Here is a 19,469-nt window from a genome sequence, read left to right on the forward strand (position 1 = left end):
ATTTTATTTGAAACATCTACGTGACTTTACCGAAAGACCCAAATAATATGAATTTCTGCAGTCACGAAAGCTTTAAGTTAAGCTATTGTTAGAGTTTTGGCTACTGTTAGGTTATGATTAATTGGGGTTTACGGTTGTTCTTAATCTTAGGACCGAGGTTAATGTTTGCTGTTTCGTAATGAAAGTGTGTCAAGCCCAGTGCATAATTAATAAGCCACAATATACAACCAACGCAGTGTATATGGGTGGTCACTGCGAAATACGTGCACCTCATTACGTTAGGACAATGGCGTTGAATTATTTCGTGTCGTCCACAATAATTTGGTGCGAAACATTGCAATGTTGCGTGTAATCATCGAGGGGTAATTTCCGGCCTACTCTCGCAAGAAAGAGTGTACCCACAGTTTACCCTACACCCCAAAGGCAGCTGCTGCCGCTGAGAGATCGATATTTTCGGACAAGAGGCAATTGCATTGTAAGAAAGCTGTCGTTTTAATTGCCACTGCGGGAGACAAACGCCACAAGCAGTGAGAGACATCTGTGCAAGTGCAACACGCGACAGCTACCAACGTGTTGTATTTGTGCCATTTTAGTACTAACAGTTCATTAACACGTAGGCCTTTTGCGACCAATATCATCCATATCATCGTTGTTATGGGTTAAATCGCGTAAATGTGTCGTTAAACCCAACACCACCCGACACAGCCAATTAGTAAGGTTTGTCTCGTAAAGACAGCATGCCAATTCGTTACTAGTATAGCAACACCGGTGTTTTAGGGAGTAAATCGACAACATTTAGCACTAACACCGAGTGCCCAAGATGTTAAAGAGCGCACAGTCCTGTGGTATATACGTGCTACGAATCCGGGCTATACAATATAGTTCGATTTCCCGGCACAAGGCTTATAACATCCGTGGCGAGGAATTGAAAGCCACTCCTCTGGCTCTTAGTTTTTTTCGGGAAAAAAGCACGTAGGTAAAAATAAATAATAGAAATAATAATAGAAATAAAATAAAAAAATCACTCTTTTACCTACGTGACTTTACCGAAAAAAAACCTAAGCGTATGAATCGTTGCAGTCACGAAAGCTTCAAATCTAGAATCAACCCCTCTGGGCCTCCCCCTTGCAACGCGAATCCGCATTGACCAGCGTGGTGAAGTATGGTCAAAACCACCACACATTTCCCCCCATTTGTAAACACAGCGTGGGGATGAGGAGGGTCTCCATCCAACAGTGAAGAGGATTTGTGACCTCAAGTCCTAAACAACAGCGCGTGAGTGAACTACAGTCTAACACACAGTAGTACACATAGCGTACGTGGAACAGAGTCCTTTGTTAACATACTGAAGGCTTCCACCCCCCAACACGCCGTATCGGCCTGTGTGAGTGTATAACGATATACATATAACACACAGCGAACTATAGTAACCATAGTGAAACCACGGTGTACCATAGTAACAATGTACTTTCGTGTGAACTGTTTCATCAATTTGCCTAGCAGTAAGGCCCCGGAAAGAAAACACCACGACGGTCAGCAACAAAAGGCACTAATTGAAGTTTGAAGAGACACGAGTTGACACAGTTTGAGGTTTTCTTTGTCTCGATGTTTGTGTGTTTATCTTCAAGCCGTCGCAATCACGGACAAACAAACGCGACCACTCCGAACGAGACGTTATCATTGTAGTCGATGTGTTGTTAACAGGCGCATCAAGTTGGCTTTCACTTACCAGCGCTATTCTCTCGCTCTGTCTCTCTGTGGTCTTCAGCGAGAACAACGGAGAGATCACCGGGGGAAGGGGGAGAGCTGAAATGTCTGAGTGAAGATGACGGGGGAGGGAGCGAGCGAGCGATGAGTAGGGAGCGTTTGTGTCCTTACTCCTGAGTCGAACCGAGATACACGCAGGCCCGCGACCCGTACGAGTTAAGGAAAACAAATTGAAATCTCGCGAGACTTGGGGAAACGTGGTCAGGGTTGTTGGGGGAGGGGCTTTAAATATCGCGAGAACCCCGCCCCCACACGCGGTTGCTCAATGATGTCACCGCTCTGAGTTCGAAGTCTCGCGATATTTCCTTGGCGAACGTTAAAAGAGGGTTGGATTATTCAGATATCGCGAGATTTCGCCGAAGCCCTCCCCACCCACCCTCAACTCCTGTGGGCCAGATTTGAAGCTTTCGTGACTGCAAGGATTCATACTCTTAGTTCTTTCGGTAAAGTCACGTAGGTAAAAAATGAAATTAAAATTAATAAAAATTAATAAAAAATATGTTTTATTAAAAATAAAATAAAAATTAATAAAACATAATAAAAAATATTTGTAATTAATTTTCATTTCATTTTTTTACCTACGTGACTTTACCGAAAGAACTTACAGTATGAATCCTGTGGGCCAGCCCGGTTGTCGATGATGTAACCGCATTGATTTGTAAGTCTCGCGATAATTCGGTTCAAGATATCGCGATATTTCGTATTGCACGCGGTTTAACCACGTATTCTTTGTACAGGGGCCGTCCATAAATGACGTCACGCACCTAGGGGGGGGGGGCGGTCAGACATTTGTGACGATGTGTGACGAGTGGGGGTCTGAGAAATGTGACGTCACATAAAAATGCGCAACTTTAAATAAATATAGACAACACGTTCTACTTAATTAAAAATACTTTTTAATACATATTCTTAGGTTTTTTCGGTAAAGTCACGTAGGTAAAAACATTAAAATTAATAAAAGTAAAATAAAATAAAAATCACGACGTTTCGGAGGCAACACAAGCTTCCGTCTTATTAATTTTAATGTTTTTACCTACGTGACTTTACCGAAAAAACCTAAGAATATGAATCATTGCAGTCACGAAAGCTTCAAATCTAGAACTTTTAATACATGTTTTCTCCGACAACATCAGAGTGCAGCGCCACATTAAATACGCACTACAATGACAATAGTTTAAAGCGATTTGAAGCACTCGCCCACAGTCAATAATCGATTCCCAAACTCAACATATTCATCAATAACATTGCCTTGTGATTGATTAATGGGAACCCTCGAGCCACTACAGGCTCGCATGTGCACGTTATAGCTCGATAATATTGGATTAAATGCTGCAATCGAATCGTAGCCCGTAATCACTGCCAATATTGCATCGTGGTGGGATGAATAAGGGGTCGTACATAAATGACGTCACGCGATTTTGGACGATTTTTGAACACCCCCCCCCCTCGACACACGGCGTCACAAAAAGTCAGACCCCCCCTCAAATATGACGTCACAAAGCTTTGCCCCCCCCCCCCCGAAACCATATTTCCATTTTGACAATAAAACATGCTTCAAATCGCTTTAAACGATTGTCATTGTAGTGCGTATTTAATGTGGCGCTGCACTCTGATGTTGTAGGAGAAAACATTTAATAAAGTCGATTTAATTAAGTAGAACGTGTTGTCTATATTTATTTAAAGTTGCGCATTTTCATGTGACGTCACGTTTCTCAAACCCCCTTCCCTCGTCACACATCGTCACAAATGTCTGACCCCCCCCCCTAGGTGCGTGACGTCATTTATGGATGGCCCCTATTTGGCTGTGTCAGATGGTGGCGGGTTTGACGACACATTTATATATTTACGCGATCTAACCTCCCCCAAAAAAATCACCCGTATTATATAAGAGCTTTATAGCTCATCGGATTCCTCCTAACAGTTTAAATCAAATATTCTGAATCTTAATTAAAACGTGCCGCGTGACGTCACTCGCGACTACCCCCCCCCCCACTAATTCCCCCGCCACTCCCAAGTCTCGCGATACTAAGCCTCGATCGGCCGCTCTCGTTCCTCGCGTTCTCGCGAGACTTGGACGCCACCACCCCCTCCACACACACAGGGGGCGCTCGTTATCCCACAAGACACCGCGCCACCCCCTCCTTTTCCGGCGGCTCGAGGTAATGGCGGCTACGTTGCGTTGCTCTCCTCCGACTCAATCCGATGTAATCCGCCGTCATTAAGGCCGCGCTTGCTCTCCATTTTGCGATGCTTGTGCGCAGGAGTAAGTTAGCTTTTTAGGGCGATGGTGTACGACGCGACGTTTCGTGATTACGCTTGTTCGCGACGTTATTCTGTACGTGTGTGTGTGGGTTTCGTACAATCGTACACCGGCCTTGTGGCAAAGCGATTATATATCACTTTAACACTTTCTCTATTAACACCTGTGTAAGTTAGTGCGCGGCGTCTCGGGTGACTTTCACTGAGGCGATAAACAAAAACACATTTTAAGTCCCGCTGTGGACATTACGAGATGTTGAAATTATCGTGCCGAGCAGTTTCGGGGCCTATGGGTCGCTATGCCGGATAAGCCTGCGCGACCGGCTGGAACGTTCGGCATGGGTTGTTGGCCACAGCGTCCAAGGGTCGGCAACCAGAGTATTAAGAAAGAGCCTCAATGCGAGACGGGGTAGGTCTCTAACAATATCACGGAGCAGTTTACCTAAGAGAGGCGTATGTTGGTCTAGGGCTCTAGGCAGTGGTTGAGATGGTAATGCATGGCAGAGACCCTTGGTAGCACAAGCACGCATATTAGGTAGTTGTAGGTTACTATGCGTGATTATCTAGGTGGTTGTGAAAATGTACGCGATGTTAATCCCAGATCAACCATTCAAAGTGGGCTTTCCGGTTAAGATGATGCGTAACGTGGGTACAGCAAGCGTTTGTAAATCCACTGCTGGATGAATGCCAATCAGCGTCGCTGCGTGGTTCCTGTTAAGCTATTTGGCCGCAATTCACCACTTAAAGGGAGGGAAATGTTTGCATCACTCCTGTTTCTGCCGTGTTATTTGCGTGTTTTGTAATTGTGGTTACCCTTGCGAATGAGGCCGTTTTTGACATGGGTGAGTTAGCTCTCGAAACCGATAAACTTAAAAAAAACTCGAGTGGCGTCGAGATCACATTTGCACGAGACCAGCAAGCCGATTGATTGTTTTAGGACGGCTTTAAAGTCAAAACCGTAAGCGAGTAGGAGGCATTTTCACTTGGGATGAATGGCATGCCACGAGGTGTGACCCACGTATATCGGTGGGATCATCTTGTCGCTTGGATCCGTACCAGGGCACACCCCCAAGGTGTGGTGTGTGTGTGTGTTCGGCAACTGGTCACCAGTGACGATAATTTGAACCGGTCCTGGGCCTCACCTAGATCGACTCAACCTCAAATGAGTAACCGGTGTTGGCGTGTAAATATCGCCAGTTCGGGAGACAAAGGCGGCCGGGCGTGGTGTTGGCCACCCCCCTCCAGTGCCGTTCTGGTATCTCATAGTTGCTCGCAAACAATCATCTGCAGGCTATACGGGGGGGGGGAATGGGGGGGATCTTTGGTGGATCAAGTTTACCTTTTGTGGTTAAGAGGTGTTCCCCTATTGTATTTTCTGCCCGATGTTGACCCACGGTTTTGTTTTAAATTTTGTGCCCAAAACAGACCCTGAGTCAGGAAGATGGGGCGCTACTCCTTGGACCCCGAGAATCCCACCAAATGTAAGTTTCGCCGGGGGGTGGGACGACACCAACGCGTTCACCTTCATACTCTTAGTTCTTTCGGTAAAGTCACGTAGGTAAAAAATGAAATTAAAATTAATAAAATAATAAAAATCACGACGTTTCGGAGGCAACACAAGTCTCCCTCATTCAGGTGGGACCGTCACAGCCAGATTTGCTGCATCACCTGATGACGGAGACTTGTGTTGCCTCCGAAACGTCGTGATTTTTATTATTTTATTTTTTATTAATTTTAATTTCATTTTTTACCTACGTGACTTTACCGAAAGAACTAGGAGTATGAATCCTTGCAGTCACGAAAGCTTCAAATCGTTCACCTTCCTCTGCAGACCTCATTTCGTTCCGTCTCCAGCTCATTCACCATTCGATTCTACCTCCTGTCACTTGATTCCCTACACTCTTCTTCTTGGTTCTTTCGGTAATGTCACGTAGAAGGGAAATAATAAAATAAAACATAATAAAATAATTCTCACGTTTCGGCCACAACGCAAGCAGCCGTCCTCGGGTGAAGAACAGGTCTGTCGGAAAGACAGCTCATTCAGACGCTGTCTTTCCGACAGACCTGTTCTTCACCTGAGGACGGCTGCTTGCGTTGTGGCCGAAACGTCGTGAGAATTATTTTATTATGTTTTATTATATTATTATTTTATTATTTCCCTTCTACGTGATGACTTTACCGAAAGAACCAAGAAGATGAATCCCTGCAGTCACGAAAGCTTTAAATCGATCCCTACACTCGGTGTCATCGTCCAAGACACTGCATCCTCCATCGAACTTTTCTCTCCGCTTCGTTCTCCGCAACACTAGTAGTGTTGGATGGTGCAGGGAGCGGGCCCCTCCCAGCAGCATGGGTTGCAATGATGACCAACTTAGGACACCTTTGGATTGACCGTGAAAATAACAACTGCGTTACCATTCCTCTGAGCAGCCCCTCTGTTTGCGTGCCCTGAACCTGCTATGGGTGGCTGAAAAGTGGCCAGTACTGCACCTCTTCTGATCTCTAATCTTGTTGTGTCTGCGTGTGTGCACGTGGTTTTTGCGTGTGTTCCATCCTGTGTGGTCTACCCATGTGTGCGTGTGTTCGCTTGCATGTCCGTGTTTGCGCGTGTCTCTACCCCTGTGTATACGCGTGTGTTACCCCCCACCCCCTACTTATGTTTTCACGCCACAGCCTGCAAGGCCAGGGGATCAAATCTCCGCGTCCATTTCAAGGTAAGAATTTGCTTGAGCCACACTTTTTTGCGTTTGTTGGTTGCCGATACCAACATCATTATTATCATCGTCACTGCTGGAATGAAGGCACCTCCATGCTGTTGCCATGCCCTATAACGTCCTGCAATGCTGCAGTCCATCCCGTTTGCCACAACACGGTGTTAATATTGGAATGTGCTACTTTGAAAGCCTTGCTGAATCTTGAAGACTTAAGTTTTTGGAACAATTAAAAAAAAAATGTTCTTTAACAGAAATCAAGTCCAAGTTGTTTTTTTGTAACTAAGCGAGAACTCGAGAAATACCGTGATTAGTCTCATTATGGTGACGTGGGACAACAGCGGCAAACAAAATTAAAACACAGCAATGAAGCAAACTGAAATATGTGCAAGAAGACCCATGTCCCATGCAAATGAAATAAATGATGTAAGGTATTTGCATACTACTAGTCATTGTCATTTAAAACATGCTTCCAATAACAAGACTTGTTCATAAAAAAAGATTTTGCCTGGATGATCCCTTGAGTTGTAATTTAGCAATTGAAACTAGACTTCTGTGCATTTCCTAGGTTGTTGAATTATATTTGAGAGAAAACGTGCATAGTTTCGTCTTTCACCACGTGCATGCACGCGTCGCTTCGAGTGGCCATGATGACCAGCTTAGGACACCTTTGGATTCACCGTGAAAACAACCTCAGCGTTACCAAATGGCTGAGCCACTCGAAAGGCAGGCGGTTTGTGTTGCGGTGGTAGATCGTGTTTGGGGTGCATGCTTATGCGAGAAATTAGCGTGGTTAAAGCAACAATTGTACATAGTTGAACAACAGTCAATGGAATCGCCAGCCAAAAGGACACACTGGTGCTTGTCCGCTTTATTAGAGTATTTTGCTGCTATGCATTTCTACGTGATCGGCCACTTGGTTGAGCTCTCATTTGTGGCCAGGTCGCTCTCTGCAAAAGCTATGTAGCTCAGTGAGACTTTAACTTTGTAAAATAAAAAAAAAAGTGTATTGTGAAGTTCCTTAATCCGATTGTTGTTGATTGAATGCTTTTGTTTTGACCAGAACACCCGTGAGACAGCACACACCATCAAGGGCATGCACATCCGCAAGGCAACCAAGTACCTGAAGGATGTGGTCCTCATGAAGCAGTGCGTCCCTTTCCGTCGCTACAACGGTGGCGTGGGCCGCTGTGCCCAGGTGAGACACCGGTTTCTTTCGCCCGTTTACAGACGTCGGGCGCGTTACCCGTACGTGCGTGGGCCTGAGTCGTCTAAGAGAATTGAGAGAAGGCGGGCTGTGCACTTGCATTGCATGCGTTCGACGGTTAGATTCCGTCTTAACTGTCGTAGCAGTGGAAACATTGGGGAACGTTTCTTACATTTGCCTGCCTGTACCCATCAATGGGAACGCCATAGTCGATGGGTAAGGGTGGTGAGGTAAAGTGTGGGTACTCTACCCCCCCCCTTCATGCAAGATGCAAGAGTAGATCCAATATACCTGATGACGGAGACTTGTGTTGCCTCCGAAACGTCGTGATTTATTATTTTATTAATATTATTACTTATATTAATTTTTTATTTTATTCTTTACCTACGTGACTTTACCGAAAAAACCTAAGAGTATGAATCTTTGCAATCACGAAAGCTTCAAATCTAAAATCCAATATACCCTCTAAGGGCACTTTTGCACAGATCTTTATCGTGGAGGCCCTTCTGCCAGCAGTGGCAGTGAGGAAGAACTTTCAGGGATGCACCTTTAACTTTGTTAGACACTGCTTAATGACGGGGTTGCGGAAGAATGTTTTACACCTACATCTACTAAGTTACGATAAAAATAAAACCACGTGAGAATAATTCCTTAATTTTAAGAGAAGTGCGAGGGGAATGGACCTGGCATATTGTGTTCCGCCACGCACCGACGCGCGTTGCTTCGAGTGGCCATGATGACCAACTTAGGACACCTTTGGATTCACCGTGAAAACAACCTCAGCGTTACCAAACGGCTGAGCCACTCGAAAGCAACTGGGCCACGTTTGCGTTGGTGGCACCTATTGCACCGTTTTTTGTGTGCTGATCGTGTGTGTTATCGTGTGTGTGTGCGTGTGATCGTGTGTGTGTGATCGTGTGTGCGTGATCGTGTGTGTGTGTGATCGTGTGTGTGTGTGTGATCGTGTGTGTGTGTGTGTGTGATCGTGTGTGTGTGTGTGTGTGATCGTGTGTGTGTGTGTGTGATCGTGTGTGTGTGTGTGATCGTGTGTGTGTTCGTGTGTGTGATCGTCCTTCAGGCCAAAGCATGGGACTGGACACAGGGCCGTTGGCCCAAGAAGAGCGCCGAGTTCCTCCTGCAGCTGCTCAAGAACGCCGAGAGCAACGCTGAGTTCAAGGTGAGGTGCAAGGTGGTCGTGGTGGGGGCATTCGGGGGACACGGTCGGAGCCGTGAGTGGGGCGCGAGGGGAGGGTTGGGTCGGGGTTGCGGCCGGCACTTCGAGTGGCCATGATGACCAACTTAGGACACCTTTGGATTCACCGTGAAAACAACCTCAGCGTTACCAAATGGCTGAGCCACTCGAGTGCAGACGTTGGCCGTGGTGGGGTGGACGGTGGTTGTGCTGGTTGGTGGTTGTGCTGGTTGCGGTGTGGACACGTGCGCCACTGTCGTTCCCCCCCACCGTCTGACTGTCGATTGGATAATGAGTCGTGTGGTGGTTGAACAACCTTCGCTACTCAGCGAGTTGTCGCCATTCAAGGTTCTCGGCACGCATCACGAATCTATACTCTCTTCTACTTGCCTTGTTTGTATCACCTCGATCTTGTTTCCTATTTACTGCCTTGTTAGTTCCTTGAGCCTCAACCTAACAGCATTGTGATGGAGGTTATACCTTTGGCTGGTGTGTTTGGTGGTTATTTAACCGGTGATTGGGTTCCAAGATTATGTACATGATTGCTGTCTTCAAATGTTTCTTACAACCCACTGACGTTATATAATTGTACAGTATTATAGTACTTTTGGATTTGTAGCTGGTATTAGTGGTTGTTATATTGGTGGCTGGGTGGTTGTTGGTGATTGAGGTGCTAGTTTTTACAAGTGGATGCTTGTTGGTGCCGTTGATCGTTAAACAGTACGCTGATGGTACCAGTTGGTGAGTTGTGGTGGTTTGGTAGTGCTGATGGTTGCTACACCTATCGATAGCTCTTCATTGCTACCGCACCTTCTCACTCGCCCCCCCTCTCGCTTCCCCACTCACACCTGACCCACACCGCTGCTCACCTCACTCGCACTACTACTCTCACTCGCCCACTCACACTTCCTTTCCCCAACACCAATCCTCACCCGCTCCTCTCACACACTCGCACCTCTCCTCCAAGCCGTGATAATCCTCGCACCTGATTAGCACGGTTGGCTACTCGCAAGCATTCAAAGGTGTCCAACACACGTGACGTAAAAACCGCTCTTGCCGCATCCTCTCGCTCACACTGGCCTTGCGTGTGCCCACCCGCCGCAGGGCCTGGACGTGGACTCCCTGGTGATCGAGCACATCCAGGTGAACAAGGCCCCCCACATGAGGCGCCGCACGTACCGCGCGCACGGACGCATCAACCCCTACATGAGCTCGCCGTGCCACATCGAGCTGATCCTCACCGAGAAGGAGCACGTCGTGCCCAAGCCAGAGGAGGAGGCGGCCGCCAAGAAGAAGGTGAGCACAGCCGTCGCGCGGCGTTGGCCACCCTCGCCATAACCCTCGTCACCCTCACCGTAGTCCTTGTCCTAACCACCTAGCCCTCGACCTCACCGTTAAACTCGTCCTCGCCCCCTAGCCCTCGACCTCACCGTTAAACTCGTCCTAACCACCTCGCCCTCGACCTCACCATTAAACTCGTCCTCGCCACCTAGCCCTCGACCTCACCGTAGTCGTCCTCGCCACCTAGCCCTCGACCTCACCGTTAAACTCGTCCTCGCCACCTAGCCCTCGACCTCACCGTAGTCGTCCTCGCCACCTAGCCCTCGACCTCACCGTAAAACTCGTCCTCACCACCTAGCCCTCGACCTCACCGTTAAACTCGTCCTCGCCACCTAGCCCTCGACCTCACCGTAGTCATCGTCCTCACCACCTAGCCCTCGACCTCACCATGAAACTCGTCCTCGCCACCTAGCCCTCGACCTCACCGTAGTCATCGTCCTCACCACCTAGCCCTCGACCTCACCGTAAAACTCGTCCTCACCACCTAGCCCTCGACCTCACCGTTAAACTCGTCCTCGCCACCTAGCCCTCGACCTCACCGTAGTCATCGTCCTCACCACCTAGCCCTTGACCTCACCGTAGTCATCGTCCTCACCACCTAGCCCTCGACCTCACCGTTAAACTCGTCCTCGCCACCTAGCCCTTGACCTCACCGTAGTCATCGTCCTCACCACCTAGCCCTTGACCTCACCGTAGTCATCGTCCTCGCCACCTAGCCCTCGACCTCACCGTAAAACTCGTCCTCGCCACCTAGCCCTCGACCTCACCGTAAAACTCGTCCTCACCACCTAGCCCTCGACCTCACCGTAAAACTCGTCCTCACCACCTAGCCCTCGACCTCACCGTAAAACTCGTCCTCGCCACCTAGCCCTCGACCTCACCGTAAAACTCGTCCTCACCACCTAGCCCTCGTCCTCACCACCTAGCCCTCGACCTCACCGTAGTCATCGTCCTAACCACCTAGCCCTTGACCTCACCGTAAAACTCGTCCTCACCACCTAGCCCTCGACCTCACCGTTAAACTCGTCCTCGCCACCTAGCCCTCGACCTCACCGTAAAACTCGTCCTCACCACCTAGCCCTCGACCTCACCGTTAAACTCGTCCTCGCCACCTAGCCCTCGACCTCACCGTAGTCATCGTCCTCACCACCTAGCCCTCGACCTCACCGTTAAACTCGTCCTCGCCACCTAGCCCTCGACCTCACCGTAGTCATCGTCCTCACCACCTAGCCCTCGACCTCACCGTAAAACTCGTCCTCGCCACCTAGCCCTCGACCTCACCGTAAAACTCGTCCTCACCATAGCCATCAATCTTAATTTGGAGCTTTCGTGACTGCAGGAATTACTCTTTGGTTCTTGCGGTAAAGTCACGTATGTGTGCCGATGTGTGTTCTCTCTCTCTATGTATCTTTGTGATATCTGCCTGCTTATGTCTGTCTATAGTTTTCTGGTTAGATTTTTGTTGCTATTTCTTTTATACCTGATGATTGATTGTGTTGCAATCGAAACGTAGTAGTATTTTATCTTTATACGTGACTTTACCATAGCCATCGTCGGGGGGGGGGGGGCGGGAGGCTGCCATCCTCACCACAGCGCTTGTACTCACCCTCAGTGGGGATGATATCCCGAGTGCTGCCCCCCCCACCTGTCTGGCGCGTGCGTCGCTTCGAGTGGCTATGATGACCAACTTAGGACACCTTTGGATTCACCGTGAAAACAACCTCCGCGTTACCAAACGGCTGAGCTACTCGAGACGCACGTGTCCACATGGGGACCCCCCTCCCTCCCTCGACCCTTGGGGCTTGAGCTTCAGCGTTTCCAAAGAGGCTTTAGCAAATCCACAAGCTGTGCATTGGAAGCGTCGTGGAAGGAGGCTGGGAGAGTATTTTATGAGCGTTCACGAAAGTCAACGCATTCTAAATGTTGCATAAGGGGGTCAACAGCCTGGAACCAGTGGTGGAAATCGCACGTGTCCCTGTTGTAGGGAACAAGTTGCTCAATACAAACACTAAGTGTGCAACATGGGACCTCCTATGCGAGTTCGAAATATGAGAAAAGGTTTTCCCCTTTTTTCTGGCAACAGGGGTTCAGATGTTAAAACGCCAAACGGAAACCTTTTACAAGGAATCATATCTGCATTAACCATAATACTTGTGGTCAGAATGCAAACGCTCCCACTTCAGCGCAAAAAAAGATATTGCTGTGGTGTTCCCACCTGATGATGATTGCTTGTGTTGCAATCACAACGTCGTGATTTGTTTTTATTATATTCCTACCTACGTGAATTTACCGAAAGAACCAAAGGGAATGGATTCCTGCAGTCACGAAAGCTTCAAATCAAGATTAAGCTTCAGATCAAGATTAAAAAACATACTCTGATAAATATATGCATCGTCTTTGAAACTGGTTGGTCCACACCAGAGACAGCTTTCTTTCAAGCCTCGTCTCTGTTCTAACACCGTTTTTAGACACGGCTTGTGAAAGAAAGCTGTCTTTGGTGTGGACCAATCAGCTTCAAAGACAATGCATATATTATCAGTGTTTTGTTTGCATTCTGACCACAAGTATTGTGGTTAACACAGACATAATTCCTTCTAAAAGGTTTCTGTTTGGTGTTTTAACATCTTAACACCTGTTTTGTTGCCAGAAAAAAGTGGAAAACCTATTCTCAAACAAAGTGGTTCGTAATAGGTTTTTACCCTTTAAACTGGTACAAAAACAGACACCTTTATACAAGGCATCATGTTTGCAATTACCACAACACAAGCAGTCAAAATGCAAACAAAAAGAAACAACTCTGATAATGATATGCACTGTCCTTGAAGTTGATTGGTCCACACCCGAGACAGCTTCTCTTAGTTTTTGTACCAGTTTAAAGGGTAAAACCCTATTACTATATTTTGCCACTGGTAAAGGAGTTCTCATAGTGTACAGAGTGGTTACTTATTTTCATCGACCCCCCCAAGGAGGGGGAGGGGATTAGGGGGTGAAGATAACCAAATAGGGTATTTGAATCTGTAACTTCCCAATTACGAGACTTGCTGTAACTATAACTTGAGACCGAACTGGAATATCTTGTGAGACAGGGGCTTAAACCTGAAACCGCCTGTGCGCTTGACTAACTGTGTTTGGGGAGTCTCCTTCGGGGCAGAGGGGAAGGAGGAAGAAGATTGTGATATTTAATTTTGCCTCCGTAAAAAAAAACTGCACACCCTGCTTTTCTCGCTCTTCATGTGTTATTTGCAGTTCTGACTTTATCCGTTTTTGCCACCACAGGTTTCTCAGAAGAAGCTGAAGAAACAGAAGCTCATGGCCCGGGAATAGACATCTCCCACCCGTCCTTGTCGATTTAATAAACACCTTAACTGAAAATAAACATTAAGTGGTCACGTATGCATATGTGCGTCTGTTTTGTTTCCCTTGAGACGGATCGGTATATAATCATCTGCAGTGTCTTGAACATGCATCTGGAGTGAAGCCACGGGAGTTGCGATGTGGATGCCTGGGATGGTTCTCAACATTATTTGGGCTTTCCAAATGTACACCAATGCTCTGGGTATTTGGTGTCGTAACTTAAGGGTTGATGCCCGTACTTCCAACATTCAAGATTTTCACGGCTTTTACACTATGAGACCTCCTTTACCAGTGGCAAAATATTGTAATAGGTTTTTACCCTTTCAACTGGTACAAAAACTGACACCTTTATACAAGGCATGTTTGCAATAACCACAACACAAGCAGTCAAAATACAAACAAAAATAAACTACTCTGATGATGATTTGCACTGTCCTTGAAGCTTATCGGTCCACAACTGTGATAGCTTTTCTTAGAGCCTAGTCTCAATTGGTGTTGGACCAGGTGACGCCAAAAGCATACAACTCAAAGACGGCGCACTATCAGTATTGAGAGCTCGGGGTAAGCATTTACACCGAGACCTTTACCAGTGGCAAAATATAGTAATAACTGACACCTTTATACAAGACATCAGAGTTGTTTCTTTTTGCATTTTGACTGCTTGTGTTGTGGTTATTGCAAACATGATTTGTATAAAGGTGTCAGTTTTTGTACCAGTTGAAAGGGTAAAAACCTATTACTATCTTCACGGCTGTGTCATGGACAGCCACCCATCCCAAAACCAAAGGTCTCTGCGACCGCCGAGATGCTGGATTTTGAATCCGTGGGAGCAGCCGACCGTGATCAAACCTGATTCTCATTTCTTTGGGGAGCTTCATCGGGTCAGAATTTGATGAATACAGTAGTTGGCAGCTACGGCTGGGGCTGTTTTGCTGTGCCCCCTCCACCATAGAAGACGATGCAGGTCGCTTGTCACGTGTACAGCGCGCTCTTGAGTTTAGGTCTTCCCCTCCACTTAATGTTCCTGTTGTCCATCCTGCATGTGTCTAAAATAGTAGCAGCTTCCAGAGGTTTGGACTCGAGTCATGTGACTTGGACTCGAGTCATGAATTTGATGACTTGCGACTCGACTTGGACTTGCATAACAATGACTTTGTCCCACCTATGAGATGTGGACTCGAGTCATGTGACTTGGACTCGAGTCAGACTCGAGTCATGAATTTGATGACTTGTGACTCGACTTGGACTTGCATAACAATGACTTTGTCCCACCTATGAGATGTGGACTCGAGTCATGTGACTTGGACTCGAGTCAGACTCGAGTCATGAATTTGATGACTTGCGACTCGACTTGGACTTGCATAACAATGACTTTGTCCCACCTATGAGATGTGGACTCGAGTCATGTGACTCGAGTCATGAATTTGATGACTTGCGACTCGACTTGGACTTGCATAACAATGACTTTGTCCCACCTATGAGATGTGGACTCGAGTCATGTGACTTGGACTCGAGTCAGACTCGAGTCATGAATTTGATGACTTGTGACTCGACTTGGACTTGCATAACAATGACTTTGTCCCACCTATGAGATGTGGACTCGAGTCATGTGACTTGGACTCGAGTCAGACTCGAGTCATGAATTTGATGACTTGCGACTCGACTTGGACTTGCATAACAATGACTTTGTCCCACCTCTGGCAACTTCTCATCGCTGCCTGCATCGGCTCGTCTTTGTTGAACCTTTTTCTACGTTGGTCAGCGACGTCCAGCTTAGATGCATACATCTGTCTAGCAGCAGCAATACATTTCGAGTTGCCAATATCTTATTTCTGTACGTCGTTTCAACGTCCCAAGTCTCGCAGCCATACGACGCTGTACTGAACACGCATGTTCATAACGTGTACAGTTTGGTCTTAGGCTGCAAGTCCAAGTCGAGTCGCAAGTCATCAAATTCATGACTCGAGTCACATGACTCGAGTCCACATCTCATAGGTGGGACAAAGTCATTGTTATGCAAGTCCAAGTCGAGTCGCAAGTCATCAAATTCATGACTCGAGTCTGACTCGAGTCCAAGTCACATGACTCGAGTCCACATCTCATAGGTGGGACAAAGTCATTGTTATGCAAGTCCAAGTCGAGTCGCAAGTCATCAAATTCATGACTCGAGTCTGACTCGAGTCCAAGTCACATGACTCGAGTCCACATCTCATAGGTGGGACAAAGTCATTGTTATGCAAGTCCAAGTCGAGTCGCAAGTCATCAAATTCATGACTCGAGTCTGACTCGAGTCCAAGTCACATGACTCGAGTCCACATCTCATAGGTGGGACAAAGTCATTGTTATGCAAGTCCAAGTCGAGTCGCAAGTCATCAAATTCATGACTCGAGTCGGACTCGAGTCCAAGTCACATGACTCGAGTCCACACCTCTGGTCTTAGCTGATTTTTGTTGTTGCATGTTGCTGACATCCTAAGCGATGGGGGGGATCAAGTTTACCAGTCGGGGCGGTAAACTAAAGCCCGCAAACATTCACACTCGCGTAACCCAAGTGTGGCAGTATCCACCACGGTCAACAGAGGGACAAACCCCATCCCTGGCCCCTTGTTTCTCATTACCCCCCCCCCTCCCCCCAATAATATTCCAAGGTATCGATGACACGAGACCGAAGAAGAAACGTGCCTTTGTGCAGAGGTGTGGACTCGAGTCATGTGACTTGGACTCGAGTCAGACTCGAGTCATGAATTTGATGACTTGCGACTCGACTTGGACTTGCATAACAATGACTTTGTCCCACCTCTGCCTTTGTGTGACTGCAGCGAGCAGTGTTTTTCGGTCAGCTTGTGTCTGGGCCCCTGCAAGCGAAGAGAGAGGCCCCTTTTACTAATAGGGGTTTCCCCTTTTTTTCTGGCAACAAAACTGACACCTTTTGCAAGGAATCATGCTTACATTAACCACAATACTTGCAGTCAAGTGCAAACAAAAAACAATACGCTGATAATCTATGCATTGTCCTTGAAACGGATTGGTCCACACCAGAGGACGCTTTCTTTAGAGCCTAGTCTCATATGGTGTTCGACCAGATGACGCCAAAAGGCGCCTTCTGTTTCAAAGACAACGCATAAATTATCAGAGTTGTTTTTGTTTACATTTGACTGCAAGTATTGTGGTTAATGTGAACATGATTCCTCGCAAAAGGTGTCAGTTTTGTTGCCAGAAAAAAGTGGGAAAAACCCTATTAGTATATTTGGTACTGGCAAAGGAGGTCCCATGATGTAAGGCCCCCTTTGTCAACATCTCGGGCCGGAACACCCTCGTGAGGTTTAATTCTCAGGAGCTGGAATGTAGCCAAACGAATGTCAGTACATTCTGGCAACTTCCGCTACCGTGGCGGCGTGCAGGGTGCCACGAAGGGCACCGCTCTTCATGGATCTTCGGCTGCACGGAACATTTCCATCGCCAGTCTCGGCCAACAGGACTGGCCGATCCGGTCCGGTGGTTCGCAGCCATCAGGGGGGGGGGGAGGAGGAGGTTGTGATTCTAGATTTGAAGCTTTCGTGACTGCAAGGATTCATACTCTTAGTTCTTTCGGTAAAGTCACGTAGGTAAAAAATGATTTTTTTTTTAAAATAAAAATATTTTATTAATTTTAATTTCATTTTTTACCTACGTGACTATACCGAAAGAACTTATTTTTATTAATTTTAATTTCATTTTTTACCTACGTGACTTTACCGAAAGAACTAAGAGTAAGAGGTTGTGAGTTCAATTCCTGGCTGTGGTGGTGAGGGTGGTGGTGGGGAGTTTGTGGGGGAGGTTGACTCAGCCCACTGACCATCGGTGGTCGAGATTAGAGACGCCGCCCTTGTCATGGCAACGTGGAATTTCTACATGGAACGCTGCTCATATGAGCAGGACATTAGTAGTTGTTGTTTTTTTATACAGCACTAAAGTTATCGGGAAGGGCGCGTGCTTTGTAAACCAACACGGAACATTTCCATCGCGTATCTCGACCAGCAGGACTGGCCGATCCGGCCCGGTGGCTCGCAGCGATGTGGGGGTGGAGGAGGTGGTGGAGGGGGTGGTGGTGGCGGGGGGTGGTGGAGGGGGTGGTGGTGGGAGGGTGGTGGAGGGGGTGGTGGTGGGGGAGTGGAGGGGGGGGGTCCCATCGTCCATCTGTGGTCGAAATGAGAGACGCCGCCCTTGTCGTGGCAACGTGGAATTTCCACCACTGACTCTGGGCTGTAAACACATGAGGACTGCCTCCGTGCTGACATGAGCAGGAAATGAGTTGGGTTTTAAAAAAATGTGAATATACAGCACAAAGCTATCGCGAAGGGCACATGCCTTGTAAATTATACGGAACATTTCCGTGCTACGGGTCTGGCAGAGGTGATTAATGGTGACGAATTCCAGTTTTTTTTGTCACAAAGCGAAACATTTAAGAGAACTCCCCCCCCCCCCCCCCGTAATGTAATTGTGCAGTCATCTGACGGTTTGCCCGGTCGTCCTCCGATATTTGGACGTGAACCTCACCGCCACTTTTGGCGGTGAGATAAAAAAAAACACAAAGACACCTTTTGCACGTTTAATATTTGATAATAACCTACAATGTCCCAAGACGTCGCCTAATTTAGACGAGCTGTTTAATATTTGATGGCGTGCAAGCTGCTAAGACATCGCTTGATAATTCCAAGAGGCGGGGGTCGTGGGGCGGTAAACAAGAGCCATCCCTCGGGTACGGCGAATTGAGGCGACTGCCTCGGGCCCCGCGCTTTGGGGGGGGGGGGCACAGCGTTTCGCCGTCACGCTGCGATGAAGTGACATCGTTGAGGGTTTTGGCTGATGGGTGTTCGGTGGTTCGTCGTGGGCGAGACATCGTGTGAACTCCCATGCAGTCTCTTCTGCCTACGGGGAAGCTGGAAATCCCATCAGAATATGAATGTTATTTAGATTGCAGGAGAAATCCTATGGGCTATAATGTTATTTTCTTTTTTTTACTATGTCCAGTAAGGGGGCACTGGGGTCAGAAAGTTACAACAACAAACAATGCAAAAAAAACACGGTAGGAGTATAAAGTAGAGGAAAGGTAATAAAAGATAATACAACGTGTATTTCATGAAGAGTTAAATAAGTAATTTAGATTTTAAAAATGTAATACATTTATTTAACTAAAAGCAAAATAAGTTTATTTTAGTACAATGTATAGGAAAGGTAAGCAAATAAAATAAAACGTTTATTTCCAGAAAAGGTAAATAAATTCCAAATTTATTTAACTAATAGTAAAATAAACTATTTTAATTTTTAAAAATTAAAAATGAAATGTTTTTATATTTAGAATAGAATAAACTTTTTACTTATTTTAAGAGAAATAAACGTTTAATTTTATCAGGTAAAATCCGCAGCTATTTATCTTCTATTTCAGAAGCGACCTGGTTATCACAATGTGATAGTTCAACACAAGTGGCCTATCATGCTGGACATTTACAGCAGACAAATACTCTAAAGAATGTTTCTATTTAAAGCTTTCGTGACTGCATGGATTCATATTATTGGTTCTTTCGGTAAAGTCACGTAGAAGGGAAATAATAAAATAATGAAATAAAAACATAATAAGATAAAAATTATCACGACGTTTC

The 19,469-nt window shown here is 46.7% G+C and overlaps 2 protein-coding genes and 5 non-coding genes across 10 annotated transcripts in view; 6 read left to right on the forward strand and 1 right to left on the reverse strand.

Annotated features, from left to right (window-relative positions):
• The window catches only part of LOC144951366 (stAR-related lipid transfer protein 3-like), a 31,731-nt gene extending 29,789 nt beyond the window's left edge, over positions 1-1,942 (reverse strand). For 2 of the 3 annotated variants that reach the window (XM_078881591.1, XM_078881593.1), the window contains exon 1: positions 1,730-1,942. The gene's annotated coding sequence lies outside the window, so the exon portion shown is untranslated. The remainder of the gene's footprint in view (positions 1-1,729) is intronic. The other variant, XM_078881592.1, reaches the window with a different exon arrangement.
• Positions 1,943-3,874: 1,932 nt separating this feature from the next.
• Positions 3,875-13,870, forward strand: RPL17 (ribosomal protein L17). 2 transcript variants are annotated; one of them, XM_078881766.1, is made up of 7 exons: positions 3,875-3,926; positions 5,452-5,507; positions 6,700-6,740; positions 7,801-7,935; positions 9,023-9,121; positions 10,241-10,432; positions 13,754-13,870. In XM_078881766.1, exons 2-7 carry the CDS (start codon positions 5,468-5,470, stop codon positions 13,799-13,801), a joined length of 555 nt encoding a protein of 184 aa, XP_078737892.1. In that variant the 5' UTR covers positions 3,875-3,926; positions 5,452-5,467; the 3' UTR covers positions 13,802-13,870. The 2 variants fall into 2 exon arrangements, with proteins under 2 accessions (XP_078737892.1, XP_078737893.1); XM_078881767.1 differs by lacking the exon at positions 3,875-3,926 and adding an exon at positions 3,949-4,030.
• Positions 6,381-6,457, forward strand: LOC144951509 (small nucleolar RNA SNORD58). The gene has a single exon (XR_013640498.1). It is a non-coding gene; the product is annotated as a small nucleolar RNA SNORD58 (small nucleolar RNA).
• LOC144951513 (small nucleolar RNA SNORD58) lies at positions 7,380-7,456 on the forward strand. Its single transcript, XR_013640502.1, has one exon. It is a non-coding gene; the product is annotated as a small nucleolar RNA SNORD58 (small nucleolar RNA).
• LOC144951512 (small nucleolar RNA SNORD58) lies at positions 8,673-8,749 on the forward strand. The gene has a single exon (XR_013640501.1). It is a non-coding gene; the product is annotated as a small nucleolar RNA SNORD58 (small nucleolar RNA).
• On the forward strand, positions 9,227-9,303 carry LOC144951510 (small nucleolar RNA SNORD58). Its single transcript, XR_013640499.1, has one exon. It is a non-coding gene; the product is annotated as a small nucleolar RNA SNORD58 (small nucleolar RNA).
• Positions 12,149-12,225, forward strand: LOC144951511 (small nucleolar RNA SNORD58). The gene has a single exon (XR_013640500.1). It is a non-coding gene; the product is annotated as a small nucleolar RNA SNORD58 (small nucleolar RNA).
• Positions 13,871-19,469: the final 5,599 nt, after the last annotated feature.

The sequence above is a fragment of the Lampetra fluviatilis genome, chromosome 62 (assembly GCF_964198595.1).
Source record: "Lampetra fluviatilis chromosome 62, kcLamFluv1.1, whole genome shotgun sequence".
Taxonomy (NCBI): Eukaryota; Metazoa; Chordata; class Hyperoartia; order Petromyzontiformes; family Petromyzontidae; genus Lampetra; species Lampetra fluviatilis.